We start from the raw sequence: 22,437 nt of genomic DNA, 5'->3' as shown, positions 1-22,437 counted from the left end.
AAAAGCAGCGTAAAAAAATCAAAAACATTACTGTTAACCTAAGCATTACAGTCATAATTATGTACAGTACTGCAGTAATAACAAAATGGAGAATAAAAATAATATCTAAAAATGGTGCATAGACAAAGGTATTCACAACATACTCTATTAGTCGTGTTTAAAAATTGCATAGTAATACTGTACATTATTCATCTTTTTCCAGTCATTCACAGTCCAGTGCTTGTGTGCTCTTGCAAAATTCAGAAACCGTTTAATCACATTCTTCTTTCCATGACCGTTTGCAGCTATATCACGGATGCTAAGACCTTCTTTATGCAAAGCAACGATGCACTCGCGCTTCCCGGGAGTATATTCAAACCCACGTCGATCAATTTATATGCAAATACAGTATCTAATAATTTAGTAAAAAATTTTTTGACAACTTAGATTGTTGTTTACAACGGAAATAGAAAAAATGACGTCAATTTTTGTCTGTTTACATTTTTAGGTGTAACTAATGTAAATCATACAGTATCTGTAACAATTGAAATACAGCAGATACTTTCAGAAATAATTCTAGAGTGAAAGATATAAAAATATTACGCTTTTTTCATCCGCATATTTTTTCCCAGATCTGTATATTTCTTTTTATGCACTCATTGAGCTGTTGTTGTAAAATTTGTGTTTTTTATCATCCCTAAAAAAATTACGAGGGTGTCTGTTGAACTTTGAAAGTTGATTCAAGCGTTTTTCAGGGAAGTTTCTTTAGGTTCTATTTTTTTCACAAAAGTTTTTAGCATGTTAAAAAATAAAGGGACAAATCCAAACTTGTTTTTATTTTCATTTTTATACTATAATTTTTTTAAATACATTATTATTTACATTTAAAACAAATTGTCAATTTTTATGTAAACCGCCAGAGCCTGGTCATACAAACTACAATTGTTACTACTTAATTTACAATAAAATTTTAATAATTGTAATAAAAACAATAAGCTTACGAGAATAGCAAATAGTGGAACTATGTACAAATATAAAATAATCAAAGAAAGAAAAGACATAATAAAAGAACAAAGTGAATAAAAAAAAAGTTATACACAAAATTAAAAACAAAATATTGGCCAAATTTCTTGTTAAAACATGTTGTTTTTTGTTGTCGTTTTGAAATTTGCTTTAAGTAATCTTTCTTTTCATCTTCGTCTACTCAACACCTTTGTTTCGTTTTTTTTCCAAACCAGAACTTGCTTCGTATATAGCACTCATACAGTTGACAAACTTATATAATGATTCGTATTCGACAATATCAATATCTTTTTTCAATAAATTTTCGTAATTTGATAGTCCCAAAATTTGATTAATGACTGGTTTTTCTAAAAGAGTTACACAAAGTGTTTTATTCGTTAAAGGTAAACAAAAGGTAAACGATAAAAATGAAACTATTTCAAAATGTAATTTTCCATAAAATACTTTTAAAATACACCCAATAAGAAAAACTGTGAACTAATGTATACCTAAATTTGAATGGAATTTTATTTTTGTAAATTTAATAGTTTCAAACATCTTACAACAAAAATTTAAATATTAAAACAAATCGATAGAAGTTAAACTAAGTTACTTTAGTTAAACTAAAGGTAACCATAAAAATCTGAAAAAATCTTCAATTCTAAACTTCAGTGAATTTGTTATTTTTATAACAATGTGAAATGACCCTTTCAAAAAATTAGGCATGCAATTGCAACTAACACTTGTCTATGATGACTGATAATCAGTCAGTTTTTTTTTTTTTTTAGATAAGGATTTTTAATCCTATACTTCTTCTCATTATTAATTTTGCACCATCGGCTGCTACAAAAATCAGTTTTCCCAGTCAATTTAGTTTCCAGTGTATTTAGTATTTCTCTAAATAGGTATTCGAATTTTTTTTTCATTGATTAAATTAATAATCAAATTTTTGATAAAACTAACTAAAAAAATAACTGACAAATGTTAACAAAAACAAACGTGAAAATCTTTTAAAAGCTATTATTACAGATAATGATAATAAAAAACGCTTTGTTACTTTTTGAAATCTCTGTAAAAAAAATTGAGATAAAAAATAAACTATATGATTAAAAATGGGTAGACGTTTATACTTCTGTAGATCCAAATAGCGCATTTAATTATTTTTCGATTACTTTCAAAAATATTTTAGATGTTTGCCTAAAAACAACTTCAATAAACAAAAAAAAAGAAAGAAATTCAAAATCCACGGATGATAATTAATTTAGTAATATCATATAAACAAAAACAACAAAACAAAGGATTACTTTTCTCGTGAACTTGAGAAACATTAATTTGATATAAAGATATCAAATGAAGATAGTATGGATAGTATTAGAAAGCCTTTATTTTAATTAACATTATTTGTTTTTGAGAATAATATTTTTCACGATAAATTAAAACTAGCTAAATATCACTCAATTTTAAAAAATAATTACACATAAAATGTGTAAACACAATTTATAAGTTTAATTTTTTTTTTTTGTTATGTATAGTTTATGTAATTTTTTAAGAATGATTTTTCTAGAGACTCTATGAAAAGATTGTGGAAATAATCTTATCATTCATATCTTCTTTAAGTTCCTTTCTGTTTATATTACTATTTAAAATGTTAAATTTCAGTTTTTTTATTACATTTTTATTATATGAAAACCTGTGTACAACTTTGTTACATAATCAGGAAAAAAAAAATTAAATTTAAAATCTATCGATAAATTTCTAAACTTGGTTTAGAGTAATAGAAGATACAACATAATTTCACGTATTGAACAAATTTGATAGTTTTTTTTTGTTTTTCAAGTAAAATTAGGTAATAACTTAAAATCGTTTTTTCAAAAATAAAATGTTTGATTTTTTTTTAAATTTTCATACATTTTCTGAAGTAGTATAAGAAAATGCAAGTTTTGAGAAACGAACCACCAACGAACCACCTCGTATCAATCAAAGACTGCTATGGATTTCGAAAATACTTTTTTGATAAAACCTTTCAACTTTTATTTTACGGCCAAAAAACCTGTAAAGTTCACTTGAAGATATAACCAAACACGTTTTTTTTAAATTTGTTGCTTAAGTTAAATGATAATGGTTTTGACATTTTACCTTTAAAAATAGTATTTAACTTTAAATTTGACTTTTAAAAAAATTATAAAAAATAAGTGTTTAACTTAAAATTTTTTTTTTAGAAATAGTGGTTAACTTGAAGAAAAAAATAGAAACTCACTCAAACCTACAAGATTGTGTTCTTATTTTAACTAATAGTGTACCTGAGAAAATTTTCGAGATTATCAAATCAATTATTACAAACCACTTTAGAGTCATCCTTGAAGGTCAACACTTTTTTTCATTTTCAGTAGCTTCTGGGGCACCTCAATGTTCTACCCTAAGTCCTATTTTGTTTCTTATCTAATTTAATGATCTTCCTGACTATTCCTTTAATAGGCATGAGACGAGCTGTCAAGACACTGCACAAGACAAGCTGTTTCCCAAAAATTACTTTTCAAAATTTTTAACTATTTTTAATTTTCACAAAAATTTGTGAAAATTAAAAATAGTTATAAATTAGAAATAGAGTTTTTCAAATCATTACTTTATTTTTTATTGTTATTTGTTTTTATATATAAGGAATTAAAAAGTTATTAAAAAGTTAAAATATATTAGACAATTCAGCAGGAATGAAACTTTATTTCATTCCTGAATGTAACATAACATAATTTATTAAAAATAATTGGCGATTTAAACAGAGTTGAATGCAAACTAGTAATGTGTAAACATCTTTTACGCGTAACTAGTTTGTAGAATTCTTTGATATAAAAGGAACATTCTGGCAATGCATACAGAAAAATTACAATAAAAATTATTCTGTTCATAAAACTGGAACTTTATCTTATCCGATGGAACCATTCAAAACGTGATCATGAAATCGCATCTACTACAAAAAAATCTTGAATAGATACAAATTGAATACATACATCCTTGAATAGATACAAATATTAAAAAATTTTATTTTCAGAAATTTTATCTTCAAATCGAGCATCACTTTCGATCACTTTAAGACCGACGGCGACAACTTTCTTGTTACTACTTGTTACTATATTTCATCCTCGTGATTTTAGAATCATGATTTTTAGAATCATGATGTTTAGAACCATGATGTTTATCAGTTGTAAACTTGGAAATAATAAATGCTTTTGACAAAGCTACTTCCACTGAAGAAGTTATAAAAAACGAGCTGTCAAACTTTGACTAGACTACAAAGAATATTTTACAAGCCACAACTGACACTACTGTTAGTATGCAGTGCACATTTAAACTTCTTGAAATCGATTGGCTAGGTTGCTGTACTCATAAACTCCAACTTTGTGTGAAGTTAGCTATCCAAAACCAACCAATTCTTGTGACATTAATTAGCAAAGGTCATAAATCAGTTGGATTTTTTCAATCATCATCGGTCAGAGTCAAAGCGTCCAACAGATGTGGAAACATGCTTTAACAGCACTTCAAACTTATTAGGATTAATTTAAAAAATAAGGGTTCTATAGAATTAACTCTAGTTAAGTGCACACAGAAAAAAAAACTGTATGCCATCAACTTGTCTAACTAGAATGCAAGTAAAACTATTAACAATTCCCACTCCTATTTTAGATGCAGTACCTGAAACCACTACTATCTAGGTGCAGAAAAAAGCGTGAGCGTTAATTAAGTTTATCTGCGCATTACAACTTTAAAAAATTTGCTTAATGGATAAAAGAGAGATAAGTAAACTTGTTGATGATCTTACTACGCAGTTGAAAATCAGGTTTGAATTAAGTGAAGACGTTTTTTTCTTATCGCTACCTTCTTAGACTCTCAATTTAAATCAGCAATGTTTACCTTCGCAGAGATGCAAGTTGTGGAATTTTACTTGATGGTATCTGAAAAAAATTCACAGTATTTTTATGTATCCTGATAAAATTCACAAGTATTTTTATGTATCCTGATAAAATTCAACAAGGGAAAAAAAAATCATCTGAAATAAAAATAAATTTAGATAAAATGTCTAAATATGTTTCTAAAAATTGTACCCTACCAGAGAGAAGAACTTGAGATGAGCACTTAAAATTTGAAATTACTGCGTACACTAAAGAGAAAACATTGCGACGCTTAGTTTGTCATATAATCAAGTTGCACTTGATTTACTTTCTTGACAAGATACAAATTGTTCATCAGAAAGGTTTAACTCTGTGGGAGGAGGAGTATTCGACAATAAATCCAATAACCTTTCTGAGCAAAACGCGGTATGGTTAAATTGGGCTGAAAAAAAAAAACTTGTTTAAATAACATTGTAATTTGTGTTAATTTTATCAACAATTGTTGAAAATAATATAAATTCAGATTTCTTTAAACTAGTAATTTGATTTGAGGTTTGTTTTGATTCACGAAATAAGTGCTGCTTCGATTCGAAACTAAAAATGCTGATTTGCAGGGCCCTACAATTTTGCTTAACATGTGAAATTATGTCCTCTAATAGTATAAGACTGAATAATTTATTGCCCTCACAAATGAGATTGATCTTATTGTTCTTACAAATGAGATCTTATTTTGGGGATCTCAGACAGCATAATATTCTGCCGCAATCCAATATTAAAATCATCTTTGTAAAAAAAAAAGGTTCCAGGTTGGGTTGAGCTTTTACTGAAAATTTACCAGTAAATTGGTAAAACTATGTCGGTAAATTTCGGTAAATGATTTTTACTATACTATAAATTAAACAATTCATTTGAAATCCCCCAAAAAAAACACCCTAAAAAGGTAGCAAAGAAAAGAAAATTAATTATGAAATTAATTTTCTTTTCTTTGCTACCTTTGTAAATAACATTTTGCTGTAAAAAGAAATTATGATTTTCAGCCGCACCTAACAGAGTATTAACTCTCTTATTGTTTAAAACTTCATTATGATATCTTTATCACCGTTAGAAACCCACATGTTAGAAACCCACGAACCAGAAACCCACAATCCCTAATGTTATGTATACTGTTTTCCTTTACATAAATCAGAACTCCTCCACCTCATTTATTTGTTTGTCTCTATAACAAAAATCTAAAAAATGAAGTTTAAAAATCAGAATTATTATGCTCAAAAATGCATTAAAATATTTTAAAAGGTTTGAAATAGCTTAATCAATAAATTAAAACTTTAATAATCACTTTCCTATCAACTAAGCTGTTTGTTTTGTTTGAAAACTAACTCTGTTGGTTATGTTTTGCCTGAACATTTTTAGAAAGACATTATTACTTTCTTGTGATATACTTATTGTTGCATTTATCAATCAATTTGATTTGCTTTCGGTCAAAATGTCAGACATTTGAAAACACTACACCTTAAACAAAGGAAAAACAGTGACTTACAAAATAGGTGGAAATACTAGTAAATACTCAAGTTCTTCAATTAAAATGTGTTATCACCTAGACAAAAAACAAAAACAGGAAAAGTTGACAACAAAAGCTGCAACAGAATCAAAAAAGCCTAATATTTCAACTTTTTTCTTGAAGTAACCAATTGAAGAAGTGATTTCAAGAATTACAGTACTGGATGGATTTAGTTTCCACACCATTGTTAATAACTCTTTCATTCGATCTGGTATGAGTGAAAAAAGTTATGAATTTCCAAAAAATCACAAGCAAGCAATCCAGTCAGTTAAAAAGTTTGCTGGCGTGAGAAATGACCTTAAAAACTTTTAAATCTTTAGTGACCATTGGAAAACGCTTTTCAATTACAATGGATGAGTACACTTCTTTGAAAAATCGAAGGTAGATGAATAATATTATTCATCAAAAACTCACATACTGGAATCTGGGACTCGAATTTCTGGATCACTGCCAGCTGAAAAAGCTGCAGCAGCTGTCACAGAAAAAGTTGCAGAATTTGGGTTGAACATTAGCGACACCATTGTCTACTCAATTACGGATGGAGCTTCCATGATGGTTAAGTTTGGAAAACTGGTTTCAACTGAGCATCAAATGTGTTACACCCATGGAATTCATTTGGCAGTTCAAGAAATGCTGTACAAGAAGCCTTTCCAAATAATTGATACCAACAGATTGCAATTAACAAGCAACGAAGATGAAGTCAGCAGTGACAAATCCGAATCTGACACCCAAGTCAGTTTTCTTGATGCTGCCACGGATGAAAACATTCCCATTCCAAAAGTGAACTTGCAATCTGTCATCACAAAAGTTCGAAAAATCATCAAGTTGTTTCAAAAATCTCCAGTCAAAAATGACATCCTCCAAGAAGAAATCAAAAAACAGCACGGAAAAGAGGTTTTACTTATCCTTGACTGCAGAACAAGATCGAACAGTCTACTGTTGATTATTCAATAGTTTCTCAAAGTTGAAGATTCACTCAGAAAAGTATTAAAAGATGTTTCTCCACATTTAATTTGCAGTGATGAAGAAGTAAACATTTTATAAAACATTGGTTCTGCTCTAGAGCCAATTCAAAATTGCAGCAGAAGCTCTTTGCCGACAGGATGCAACTCTTACTGCTGAATGAATTTTCAAGTTTCTTGTGAACAGACTGAAACAACGAGATTTAACTCTTTGCATTGCAATGAAGAGTGCAATTTTGAGACTTTGAAGAAAGAAGTCAGAGCAACCTTGTAAGCTTGTACAGATACCTTTCCAATCCAGGATCTTTATCTGACATTAAATAACATGGAATTTTCAAAACACCTTCGAAGTCTGTAATTCAAAAGACTGCCAAAGATTTGTTGTCTAGACTATTCTCAACGAATGTAGATGACTAAGAATGCATTCAAGAAATGTGTGGCTCAAAAAATCTTGATGAAAATCCACTTTCACTTATAGATGAACTCAAGGAAGCAATTCAGTATTCTGTTGGTCTATGAAGCTACTGGAAAGAGAACTGCCAATCTTGAACTTTTGTTCATTGCAATGGAGACTATCTCTCCAACAAGTATTGAGTCAGAGCGAGCCTTTTCTGCTGCTGGATTATTTGTGACAAAAATTTGATCCAGACTAAATTAAAACTTACTTGATACACTTTGTTTCCTCAAAACTTTTTTTTCAATCAATATAACAATTATCAAGAAAGATATTAGATCTGAATCTTATAAGACTTTATTTTGAAATTAAAAAATATTTTATACCAGTTTCTATGATTTTTTTTTTACTGATTTTATTGATATTTACCGGTAAATTATGCTTTTTTTACCGATTTATAATAGAAGATTTATTTCAATCAATTTTGATTACGGTTTATTTGATGTCAAAATTTTTTTTGTGTGTTAACCTCCATAAAGCTAATTTTATTTTTATTTTTAAATCATTGTTACAATCCTTTCTTAACTTTTTAAACTCAAAACACCAGCCTTGAAAAACAAGGCCGCAGAGTGAAAAAATAAGTGCTATACTACCAGGGATGTGGTGATGATAGATATAGCCTTAAAAGTATTAAACATCAAATAAAAATTTTTGTTTCATTTTTCTATTTTTATGAACAATTGTGTAAATCTAATAGGCTGATCAGATTGGAATAATTGTATATCTCTGATTGGCTGTAATGTATCTAAGCAAAAGCTGACAAGTGAAAGTTGGTATCTAAGTGAAATTTAAGTTTTTTTAAGATCTAGTTTCAGCAATAAAAATAAAAAATAAAAACAAAGCATTTTTTTTTTTAAATTTCAAAAAGCTATTTTTTAAAAATAACTTTATTTGATTAGTATAAAATAAGCAATCTGAGTAAATTAAACTGAATTCATGACTTGCACAAAATATAAAGTTTAAAATTATAAAAAAAAAAAAAAAAAAAAATGCTGAAAATGAAAATAAAATAAAACTATACTGAATATTTATTTCAGACAAAGGAGATGATTTAATGTTTGTTTTTTAGGTAATCCACGAATACTTAACAGTCTTGTCACAAAGCACAGAGAAAGCTAGAAAGTTAATGGTTTCTTCCTTAGCGATGATGGGAAATATGGCCAGAGCTCATTTTGAACCCTAGATCTTTTGCTTATGAAGAAAGTGCTCTATCCACTGTGCCACGGCCACTAATATAATAATATTATTTCCATTTTAGTATTTATCTCCAATAAAATCACATAGCATTTTTACATGGTATTAAATCAATCTAATGAAGAGCCACAAAAAGGTTGCTAGGTGTAAGTTATAATTTTATCATACAGTTAAAAAAAAAAAAAAAGGTTCTGAAAAATATTATTAAAAACACTTCTGTAAAACATGGAAGTCTGTACACACTGCACATATAATAAAAATATTTTCTAAAAATTCAATATACACTACCTTTCTTAAATTCAGTGAACTGATGTAATTTTGACTTTCTAAGCAATCCCATACAATCCATACTGTTAGCCTCAATTGGTTCTACTTTTTGATTTGTAGTTATATCCACATTTTTCTTAGTAGGACTCCATCCAAACAATTCTAAATAAAATTTAAATAAAAAAATATTAAGGTTTCAAATCATAAAACTCTTTTTGAAATAGATTTTTTTTTCAAAAAGTTATTTTGAGCACAATATTCATGCTAAATTGTATACATGTTTATAGTAAAAACATGCATATTAATGCGTATAAAGATCTTTTTATAAAATAAATAATAAAGGAAAAAAAAAAATAAGGACCTTAATTTAATTTAATAAAAAAAATTAAAATTTAATTTAATATTATCCTTTATTTTATCAAAAAAAAACAACAAAAAAAACATGTGTTATCAATAAGTTATTTAGATGTCATTAAAATCTTGGATCTTAAAATCATTCTAGTGGCATTCTAGAGGCATACTAGAGCATTCGTCTTCTGGAAAAAAAACACTTCTTTCTAAATAACAACAAAATAACAGAAAAAAAAAGAAGGTTTTTTGCTAATTTATTTAAAAAAAAATTTAAAAGTTCCGTTATTTTTCATAAAAAACGTTGACGGCAGTGGTGCAGTGATTGAGCTTCATAACAAAATGTAGTGAGTTGAGAATTAAGGTGTTTCATAAACAAAAAGTAGTGAGTTAAAAATAAGCATGTTTCACTTAGCTTTCATAATAAGGAATATCTTTTTAAAAGCCTAAATATTTATGTGAGCATGGATAAATTTGTAAACAATAAAAACTTTTGAGCTTACACGATTACACGATTTACATGATTGAGCTTACATGCAATTCCAAAAAAGTAATGCACAACCAAAAGTTTATTTTTTATTTTTAGTCAGCACTTTTCATAAAACCAAAAAAATCTAAATTATTAACTATTTAAATTATTATTATTTGCTCACTATTTAAACCTTTTAAATTCAAAACCATTTGATATTTTGATGTACTTTAAAGAACTCTCTAATATAATTTGATATTTTGATGTACTTTAAAGAATTTTGAATATAAAAGTAAAAGTCTTGAAAAAGACAAAAAAAATTAAAAAAAACAAACATATGCCGCATAAAAAAAAAAAAAATGTTGTTAAAGGTGCTTGTTTAAACAATTTTAATCAAATAATTAATAAGTTAGGAGCAAATGTTAATTATAAAAATTTTGTTTATAGATTGTGCTGAATTACAACTGTTAATTTTTGACAAATAATAATTTAATTTAATTATTTCATTATAAAAACATAAACTACTTTTAAATTCTTAATTTAAATTGTTAAACAACAAAATTAAAATTAAAAAAAAAGTTTTACATATTTTTAACATAAAAAGAAAGATCGACAAAGTAACCTTTTAAGTGAACAATTATAAAATTAACAATTTCATATTCATTAGTCTGAAACTGGAGATTTGCACAAACTTCAGCAAAAGCATCATTTAATATTGAAATAAAAATATTCATAACAATCCATATAACAATGAAATTAAATCCAAAGAAAAAGCTTGGTCCAAGAACGTTATTTGTATTTTCAAATTGACTGTAACTAAATTTTCCCAACAATAATGAAATTATAGAAGCTACTGTTTTGAAGTAAGTTTGATATCCATACAGCAATGAACCTGCAAATTTTCAAATTCAATTTTATTAGACAAAAATTAAAACTGTACTAAAAATAATTGAAAAATTAAAATAAAAAAAAATAAATATCATTAGACAACTTTCATAGTGGACTTTTCTTTATCATTAGACAACTTTCATAGTGGACTTTTCTTTTCGATTTTAGTGATTTAGTGAGTCTGATTAAGTCTAATAAATCTACAAGTTATTTATTTTCCTCAGAATAATTATTGCAAAAGCATGTATAAATTTTTCAATTAATCATTACAATACCAATAATAATAGTAATAATAATAATAACAACAATAATAATGATAACAATAATAATGATAATAATAACCATAATGACATCATTATGGTTATTATTAAAATAACAAAAATTTATTGCATTAAATTTGACACTAACTCTTACTAAATTTTGATATGCTGAATTTAAATCTGACATCAGATTTTTATGGCAAGCAATAGATTTTTTCTGAAAAATTTTTTTTGTTTCTCAAAAATTAAGGTAGTTGACAAAAGTTTTCAAGTTATTTCCGTAATGTTGATTTGAATTCATAAATGATAGGGTGAGGTTTAAATGGTTTAAATTTTTATAAATTTGAAAAAAAAAAAGTAAACAGCCAAAAATATAATTTTTATGTTTTATGGAAAAATGGGAGTTTATATTAAAAAGTATCCCATGCAAGCATTGAAACAAAGACGCTAAAACTGATAATGATGATAATGACAATTTTGATCTAAATTTAGACCTGAGACCTTGTATTGATAGATGTAAAAGTTTAAAAAATATATTTATAGTAATTTTATGTACAAAATGAACATTTATTAGTATCATCTTTCTGATAATTTATAAAAAAAAACTTTAGTTTAATTTCCAAGGTTTTTAGGAAACTAGTCATGATGACTACTTATATAATGAAATTTTATACTCCAAAATTTTACATCCAAGATTGCAAAAGGCTTTTAACTTTCTATCAACTAAATCTGCATATTTTTTAATTTTATTATTCCCTAGAAAGTTTTTTACAACATCCACAAATGACAATTAAGCGGTATTTTCCTTGTTATCCATTGTTTTAACAAATTCAAATTTAAAACCAAGTTTAAGATGGAGTAACTATGTTGAGCTGTTCTATAGTGCAGAACTATTATTTGCTATATATTTTCGACTGTATATATAGGGAAGATAATATGTCTTTTAAAAGATTCAAGACTAAATCTAACAAAATTTTGAACAGTGGCAATATAAAAAAACATAAATGATATAGTAAAATGTTCAATAATAGAATCAACGTAACAAATAAATAACTCTCAAAGTACTGATTGAAAGATCTGGTACATCTCAGCTAACATAAGAGAAAAATGCAAAAGTATTTATTGCTACAAATAAATAGTTAAAAACACTCTGAATGAATGAATCAAAATGAATGAAAATATAAAAAAACATTTTGCCATACTAAACATCAACTTAAAGTTTAATTTTTCTTGAGCTCCCTAGTGAGAAAGCCCTTTTAAACCATTAGAAGATGTAAAGTTGTATCTTTAAAAGGCATTATTGAACCATTGTTGAATTTCTTGGAGTTAGAAGAAAAATTCTTCATTGAGTTAGTAAATGATTAGACAGTCAACCAATATACTACCTCAATGAACATTCTAATTAGGAAGAAATCCACAACAACATTAGAGAACAATTGTCTACCAATCTGGCATTTAGTGATATATGAGTAAACTTAAGTTATATAAAATAGACTTTATTAAAAATAAAAATTTTCATACCAAAAACGATGCTAGATGTTGACACAACTGAGCACAATATAATGAAAAATGTTATTCCAAACATAGTCAAAGGATACCATGCATTTTTTAAAGTTGAAGATAACATCAACATTCGACGATTGAATCTTAAAAGTTTAATGAACTTTAAAGTAACAAAAAATACAATGAGTGATACAATGTATATATATGTCAGATCCCAGTAAGAAGCAAACTGGAAGTTGATAAACTTATTTGGTTTCTTTTGCGGAATCCGTTGCAACAACATCTTGGCTAAATGCCCTTACAAAATAGTTTAAAAACTCTTGTTAATACAAATATTTATGAAAGAACTTTAATTAAATAATGAAGTATGATTAAATAATAAAACATGATTAAATAGTGAAGCATAATTAAATAAATAAAATATAATTAAATAATGAGGCATAACTAAATACCTTTATAAAAGAAAAATCCAACTGCAATAATTGATAAATTTATCAATGCAACTTCAACCAAGTTCCAAAACTCAAAAAAATATTTAGGACCAGTTTGATAAAGATAACGACATTCTCGAATGGCAAATATAATTGTTATTAAAATAAAAAGACAATGAGAACCTAACACAACTTTTGATCCAGTTACTGATGCATACAACTTAAATGTTAGAACAGAAAAATTAGGGATAACTCCACCTGAGGCAGGAAATTCCAAGGCCAGCGTGACCATGCTAAAATAATTGGTAGCAGCATTAAACAAAGCAAACTCTATTATTACAGCTCGTGTTTGTCTATCAATCCATTTTGATTTTTTTACTTGTTCCAGTATAGCCTTGTTTTTCCATTTAGGAAAGATTTCTATAACATAACCTCCACCATAGTAAGTGTCTAAATTTGCTGTATATGGATACCCATCAAGTTCTTGCCATTTTTGATATCTCCATGGCATAGTTGAAGGATAAATAGGTGAGTTATAATTTTTTGGTATTGTCCAATTTAAACCAAAATCTCTTGTTTCTTCAAGAGATGTTTTATATGGAGGCAAACAGTCTATTGTAAAATTAGCAACAGAGTTTGCTTTTATACATGTATCTATATAAGTTAAAAAAGAGATTAGGTATTAAAAGTAGTTTCAAAAATATTCATTAAAAGATAAATAAAAACATATTTTCAAAAGCTTAAGTTTGAACTTTCTATTCTACATTTATTTAATGAAATTAATGAGTTGGTTAAGTAAATGATGGGTTGGCTATGTAATGTAACAATAAAAAATAATGTAAAAATATTTTGTTATAAATGTAGCTATGTAAATGTAATTAATGTAGTAATTTTTGCAGAGCAAACTTATTAATTCTTAGAATGTTATAACCTGCATACAAAAGCTAGTTACATTTTTTCCTATAGAAAAAATAAACTAAAAATTATAAAATAACTTTTTTATAATTATAGAAATTAAGTAATGAAAGTTTAAATATCAGGTGTACAATATATAGTAGATAATCAGTATATAGTATATAGAAATATACAGTATATAGTATATTGTATGGTATGATAAAAGCGGATATCATAGGGAACAATAATAAAAAAAGATATCATAAATATATATATATATATATATATATATTGTAATTATAATTATATATAGCAATAATAATATAAAAAATAATTATACAATAATTTTTTTTGGTTTTATAGCTTTTAGCTATTTTATAGCTTAGTTAGGTAAACTTATTTAAAATGTTATTAGTAATTCATTTCAATAAATTGGTCAAATTTTATAAAAAATTTTGAAATAAATTTTTTTTGTACTTTTTTAATATTCAAATAGTTCATTAGTTCTAAACAAAAAAAAATTGTTTTACATTTTTTTGAATGTAGATATTTAGTTTTTTATTCTACTAAAAATAAAATTGTTCTACAAAAAAATTAAACAGATTAAACATAATAATAAAATACTCCCAATTGATGGGTATAAGTAAATTATAAGCTATTAGTAAACACAAAATTTATTTGTTGGCAAATAATCATTATTTAAGATAGTGTTGTGACATTTCTTTTTAAAAAATGAATTTGAACAGCTAAATTTTTTTTTTTTTAATTTCAACTCACCTCCTTTAGGCCATTAAGGCCGCTACAGTCGAGGAGGCTACTTTAGTTGTGGTTACAACCTTTTCTCAATTTTATAACTCCAAAATACAAATCTTGACGAACAAGGCCGCTGCTTGGAGAAACAAGTTGAGCGTGGTACTACCAGGAACATGGTGGGGATCAAACTGGGAACATCTCACTTATGAGGCGAGGGCTCTACCACTACACCACTACCGCATAAATTACCAATTAAATCAACAAAAACTAGCAATTGAAACAAAAGACGTCATTGCGTCAATAGCAATATACACTGTGCAACACATAGAGAAAGTGATTAGTTTAAAAATGTAAAATCTTTTTCATTTAATTTTTAAATGTTTTTTTTTTTTTTTTTAATTTGTCACAACATTTTACTAACTTAAGATTATTTTTTTTATTTAAAATTTGAAGTAACTAAATAAAAAAAAGAACAAAAAAACGCAATGTTTTATAATGAAAATAAATTAATATTAATTAGAAACAATAAGACAAATCTTACTAGGCTTCACACGAATTTGTCGAATTCGTATTCCATTCACAATTTTTGAAGTAAGATCATTTAAAAATAATTTTCCAGGGAAGTCTTTCTTATCTTTATTTGCATATGTATCACTCAAATTATACCAAGGTACTGGGTAAACTTGTACCAAAAAAAATTCCTCCAACCACAACCATACATCTTGTGATGATTGTATCTAAATAGACATTATACTGAAATAGCTATCTACAAAAGCTTCAGTATATACATTGACTGAGAGTTTGGGTTTAGGTACTGGATAAAAAGAACTTATATTAAAAAAAAAAATTTGTTCTTTATTATTTCTTTCTATATTCTTCTTTTTCTGAAAAAACTATCAAGAACAAAGTTAAGAAAAAAAACTTTAAAACTCGAATTCTGTTTACTTAAGTTAAAACTTAATTATATTTGGACTGTGTTAACTTAAACTCATGAAAGTCAATTTATATACACACATGTATATATTATATTACAAATGGTTTAGAAGCAAAATAAAGTGACAGTCCCTAAAAAATCAACATAACTGTCTAAGCTGCATGTCAAAATAATTACTTACTAGCTTCTACTTACTCTCTATTACAATTTTTTTATAATAGTAATGATTAATAATATTAATAAATTTAATAACAATAGTTTAAAAATATTTTTCAAGTATAAACTTCATATGAAAAAATAATTGAAATTACGAACAAAAAGAGCAAAAAATAAAAAAAAATAAAAATAACCTAAAATTATGCGTCGCAATAAAATAACCTAAAATTATGCGTCGCAATAAAATAACCTAAAATTATGCGTCGCAATAAAATAACCTAAAATTATGCGTCGCAATAAAATAACCTAAAATTATGCGTCGCAATAAAATAACCTAAAATTATGCGTCGCAATGAAATAACCTAAAATTATGCGTCGCAATAAAATAACCTAAAAATTATGCGTCGCAATAAAATAACCTAAAATTATGCGTCGCAATAAAATAACTTTTATTTAGTATAACATTACAGAAATTATTTGTATGTTTTCAGTTGTAAAAAAAATTTCAAAAAGATTTGATTTTGATAAAAAAGTGTATATTTCCAAATCTATTATATACACAATTTAAAAGAGTAATACACTATCTTCTTTAAAAAATGTTCAATGTAAAAAAGATAGAGTTTCCTAGATTTCAAAGATTGAAGAAGAACTTTGTGAAATTGAAAGTTATAAAAATATTTAGAAGATCACCTAAATGAACAACATCTTACAAAAAATATATGAAAGTTGAGCTTGCAAACAACTGCCTTTAATAATGCAAGACAAGGTGCAGCAGCCTTTTGTTCCACCTTGCTTCCACTCCTGCTCTAATATTAGCATTAGTTCAAACTGATACAACAGATTTGACTAAGGAACCTGAAATGGTACTAAGTCAGTAAGTAATCCTTTGAGTATTGAAGAAGAACTTGATTGTGTTATTGAAAAAGGACAAACACCAATGCAGCCAGTTATATATAAGACATAGTTATTAAAAATATAAAAAGAAATGACACTATTTGAAAATGGTGGCACATGTAATGATTATTAAGATAAAAATTATTCCTTTTTATTGACTGTGAAACCAACAAGTGTAGAGGCTGAGCAGGCATTTTCTTCTGCTGAAAGTACAATACTTTGTAACCATGGTGATGAAAATTTGGATGCATAGTGCTTTCTGAAGTTAAATTTTAAAACACATAAAATGTAATGTATTTCCTTATTCCAAATATAATTTTATTAACATCTACATAACATGTTAAATTGACATGTTTTTTTCGTTTTGGGCAAATTATGTAAGGCCACTGCCAAGAGTAACATTCAATATTAGTCACCCTAAATAATCATATTCATAGAATAAATAAACAAATTCTAACAAACATAAAATATATATATATATATATGTATATATATATATATATATATATATATATATATATATATATATATATATATATATATATATATATATATATATATATATATATATATAGATATATATATATATATAAATATACATATATACACACACACACACACACACACACACACACACACACACACACACACATATATATATTAGTAGAAAATTAGTATTTTCTACTAATATATATATATATATATATATATATATATATATATATATATATATATATATATATATATATATATCCCCTATTCCAAAGAAACTATCCCCATTCCAAAGAAAATTATTTCATAATTACTTTCTGTAACTTCCCGTTAACAAAAAAATATAGTAATTAAAAATTTTTTATAATAATTTATAACTTCCTGTAAAATATTTTTTTCTATAAATTGAATTTTTTTTGGAGATTTAGTAACTCTTCCTGATGATCCAGCGATGGTGAAACTCCGAGTCGAAGATAAAAGTTAGATAAGTGTTTTTTACTAATTAATTATATATATATATATATATATATATATATATATATATATATATATATATATATATATATATATTAGTAGAAAAGCACTTAACAAAAACTTTCAAATGGAAAAAAATTTTTGTTAAGTGTTTATTTTTCTACTAATATATAATTGCTCTGTTCTTTTAAGAACATTTAGCACTCTATTGTGTAGAATACTTTTTAAAGTTGTTTATATATATATATATATATATATATATATATATATATATATATATATATATATATATATATATATATATATATCCCCTATTCCAAAGAAACTATCCCCATTCCAAAGAAAATTATTTCATAATTACTTTCTGTAACTTCCCGTTAACAAAAAAATATAGTAATTAAAAATTTTTTATAATAATTTATAACTTCCTGTAAAATATTTTTTTCTATAAATTGAATTTTTTTTGGAGATTTAGTAACTCTTCCTGATGATCCAGCGATGGTGAAACTCCGAGTCGAAGATAAAAGTTAGATAAGTGTTTTTTACTAATTAATTATATATATATATATATATATATATATATATATATATATATATATATATATATATATATATATATATATATATTAGTAGAAAAGCACTTAACAAAAACTTTCAAATGGAAAAAAATTTTTGTTAAGTGTTTATTTTTCTACTAATATATAATTGCTCTGTTCTTTTAAGAACATTTAGCACTCTATTGTGTAGAATACTTTTTAAAGTTGTTTATATATATATATATATATATATATATATATATATATACATAAACATATAAATATTAGGGTGTCCCAGCTGCCCCTTATATTCTAAAAAAAGATCTGTTCATATACTTAAAACGTTCTATTGGTTCTCACAAGCAACTCGGTTAAATTTTTTCAAAATTTTATTGGATTTATTGGGAGCACAAGACCCTTGAACACTTACCGGGTCCCTAATATTATATAAAAAAAAGTTTTTCGAAAGTATGTCATGTATGTCAAATGCTGCTAAGTATTTACATTTAAATCTTTTAAATATTTTTGTAGTACAAAATGCTATTACAGTTTAGAAGGGAGAGGGCAGGTACAGGTTTATGTGATTGTTTATGACAGGAGGGAAGAGGTTAAAAATTGACAAACATAGGGTGATGTACTTTATGGATGACCCCTTTAATTGCATTTATAAACAATTTATTTACTAAAACAAAAATATTATTCAAATATGAATTACATAAAACATAATTGTTCATTTTGTATGCAACAAAAACTGTACATAAAAGCGCCAGAACTTTAGTATATGCATATAGTTTTAACTTACGACACAATTTTAAAATGTGCTTCAACTAAGCATTGTTATTCAAAACTTTAAATGTATAAATGTAATATCTAATATTCTTTGCATATATTAAAAAATTTAAGTTTTTTAACTAAATTTTAGAAAAAACAAAACTTTATCATGTTTTTAACTTACATTACATGAAAACTGCATTGAATTTATATATTATTTAAATATAAAATCTGACCAACAACAAATTGAACATGTTAGGTCCATTTTCACACTAAATTAGTTCGAGTTATGCAAATAAATTCATGGTTACAATAGCATTTTACAATAACTTTTTTATGATGTGACAATAAGTAAAATCATATCTTTTGGAAGCAAAATGACTTAATTAATTTTAGTATTAAATGTACATTTTAAATACACTTTCATATACCTACATCAATATTCATTAGCTAAAAGTTGACAAAAAAGAAAATAAAATTTGACTATTTTTTTATATACATATAATATATATATGTATATTTTTTGTTGATTTTAATTAGGTGCCCCAAGAAGTCTTTAGGGTCTTATCACAGAGCACTGTAGACGAGCATTTAATTGGAAGCTCATGCCTCGTTCCTATCCAATGTCTCAAAATTTGCCCAGAGATGGGTTTTGAACCACAGATTCTTTGCTTCTGAGGCAAATGTATTACCAATGCGCCACGGCTGCTTTTATATATATATATATATATATATATATATATATATATATATATATATATATATATATATATATATATATATATATATATATATATATATATATATATATATATATATATATATATATATATATAGATATATATATATACATACATACATACATATATATATATATATATATATATATATATATATATATATATATATATATATATATATATATATATATACATATACATATATATATATATGTGTGTGTGTGTGTGTGTGTGTGTGTGTGTGTGTGTGTGTGTATGTGTGTGTGCGCGTGTGTATATAACACAAGTGAAATACCTAAAAAATAGAAACTCGCAATGAAAGAAGGAGAAATGCTGGTTTGTCTGCTGAAAAAAAGAGCAAAGATTACAAATTAAAACAAGAAATATATAGATTCCAATTTTAAGCACTTTCAATTTGTATTGGTTAAAATAAATGTGTATTTTATTTTTATTTTTTATGTGCAATATTTGTATTTAGCTTATTTCTGAACTAAAAAAAATAATTGTTTATAATTACAAATTACAATTTCATTTTTTTTATAAGATAGTATCTTTTTTTCTACAATTTTTTTACAAGTACTTTCTTATAAAAACAATACTCAAAACTTAATTCTTTTTTTTTATCAGGTTCAAACTATTTTAATTATTTCTAATAAATATTTATGCTTTGATATGTAATGTGTAAGAATCCTTTAGATTGCAAAATAACACACTTTGCTTTTCTCTGTTAAACCAGCAAAGGTAAATATTTTAGTTTAACAAAATTAGACTTAATTAAATTTATTTAATCTATAGTTGATGTTTTATTATGCCTAATAGTATGTCTTATTATGTTTAATAATATAAATGTCTTCAAGTTGGGTTGAACCCATGAATCCCGAAGGTTTTCATAAACTTGTAAATATATTTGTATAGAATTACTATATAAATGTCAAATTTATTTACAGAAGACTAAAATATAGAGCTACTAAAACATATTTAAAAAAAAATTAAAATTGTTTTAGGTACCTCTTTTGGATAGAGAATATTTAAAAGATCAAAAACTAAAAATTAGAACCATAGGACAATTGTATTGCATCACATGCTGTGGAAACTAAGTGTGATCATCATTTCAATGCTAAGTTATTTGATAATAAAAATAAATGTGAAACTGATCCAGACTTTTCTATAACAATTGGAAGTTGGAAAAAATTTAAGTAATGTTGCAACAGATGCATTGGTGACAGCTGTATTAATCGACTAGAAAATTGTAAAAGACTGTAATAAACCACAAATAAGAACAGAAAAAATCTTTTGTCAAAAAAAACAACAACAAATCAGCAGCGCTATAGTCTCTAAACACTTAGCTGAACTTAAAGAATTGAAGGCTATTGAAATAAATAGAAAAATTAATGAGTCTATTATAGTGTATTCTGTCAGGTACAACACTAATGCAGATTAAATTCTTTTTGCTTCAACTAATATTTACAACAGAATATTCAAAAGACTCATGTAGTTTCACATAATGGGACTGGTGCTAAATGTAGTATTTAAAAGGATTGGTGCTACCAAAGAAAATGCTACTGCTAATGTTTTATCAGAATATAATGGTATTCAGACTTTAGTAGCTGTTATTGAAGATAAAAGAAGTTCAAAGGTGCAGAAAATGGTTTTGTTCTCAAACTTGAAATAACTCTTTTATTTTGATGACAATTTTTAGGGTATCTGCTGCATTATGTTAGATTTTCACTGCGACACAACACAAATGACCCTAAGTCTCACAAAAGACCTGTTATAGAAGCTGTATTTAGCCAAACTTTTCATGAACAGTCATTGGTTCAATTTACAACAATAAAGTCAAAGGATCTGTTTGTTTTAGGTGATCCAAGTCTAAACCAAAAAAAAATTTGTGTGTATTATGTTTGTATCTATGTTGTAGAAAGTTTTATTTTTAAAAAGTTTTTTGCAAAAAAACCTGGACCAGGAGGGATTGTATGTTTTTAAGTATTTTGTTATTCTTTGAATATTGAATAAAAAAAATTAATTATAAGCAATAATTAATGTTATAATTTCTGATTACTTAATCATTTAGACTTATATATTTAGTATTATTTAGACATCTAAAAAAGAAATGTTTCTTAAATATGACTAGACTATGAAACATATCAAAATAGACAAAAAGTCAATAAAATATGATTATTAAATCTAATTTCCCAAAACTAAAAGAAAACTAAAATTGATTGTTTCATGTTATTAACACATGAATAAACAAACTTCAGGGTGACATTCTCTGAGCAGTAGCCTAACATAAATTGCCTTCATTTAAAAAATTTATAATATATTTTAAATATATTTGTTAAAAATTAATTTTTTTTATTCCAGGTAATATTATGTAAATATTATATCTGTTTAGAATCCTGGTATCAACACCGCGATCCCATGAATAATTTTTTTTTCATTCAGAATTGAAAATTCATCAGAATTTTCAATTCTGAAATCATGGAATTAAATATCCAGAGACTGCAATCCCAAAGGGGATTGTAGACCATAAATGATACTTTCAGTTTTCAAATGGCCATAAGTAAACCTTTTATTAACACGTCAGTTGTTTAAAT

General features: G+C 25.7%; 1 protein-coding gene across 7 annotated transcripts in view; it reads right to left on the bottom strand.

The window, feature by feature from the left end:
• Positions 1 to 800: 800 nt before the first annotated feature.
• The window catches only part of LOC105848477 (uncharacterized), a 190,151-nt gene continuing 168,514 nt past the window's right edge, over positions 801 to 22,437 (bottom strand). For 5 of the 7 annotated variants that reach the window (XM_065804192.1, XM_065804194.1, XM_065804191.1 and 2 more), the window contains 6 exons: positions 15,388 to 15,583; positions 13,221 to 13,853; positions 12,787 to 13,065; positions 10,740 to 11,009; positions 9,322 to 9,462; positions 801 to 1,349 (listed from right to left, as the gene is read on the bottom strand). In XM_065804192.1, coding sequence (XP_065660264.1) covers positions 1,180 to 1,349; positions 9,322 to 9,462; positions 10,740 to 11,009; positions 12,787 to 13,065; positions 13,221 to 13,853; positions 15,388 to 15,583 — 1,689 coding nt within the window. In that variant the 3' untranslated portion in view covers positions 801 to 1,179. The remainder of the gene's footprint in view (positions 1,350 to 9,321; positions 9,463 to 10,739; positions 11,010 to 12,786; positions 13,066 to 13,220; positions 13,854 to 15,387; positions 15,584 to 22,437) is intronic. The other 2 variants (XM_065804196.1, XM_065804198.1) reach the window with 2 other exon arrangements.

Source organism: Hydra vulgaris, chromosome 08 (genome assembly GCF_038396675.1).
Source record: "Hydra vulgaris chromosome 08, alternate assembly HydraT2T_AEP".
NCBI classification, from domain to species: Eukaryota; Metazoa; Cnidaria; class Hydrozoa; order Anthoathecata; family Hydridae; genus Hydra; species Hydra vulgaris.
Note: the sequence above shows the minus strand (reverse complement) of the source record. Positions and strands in the feature narration are given on the sequence as shown.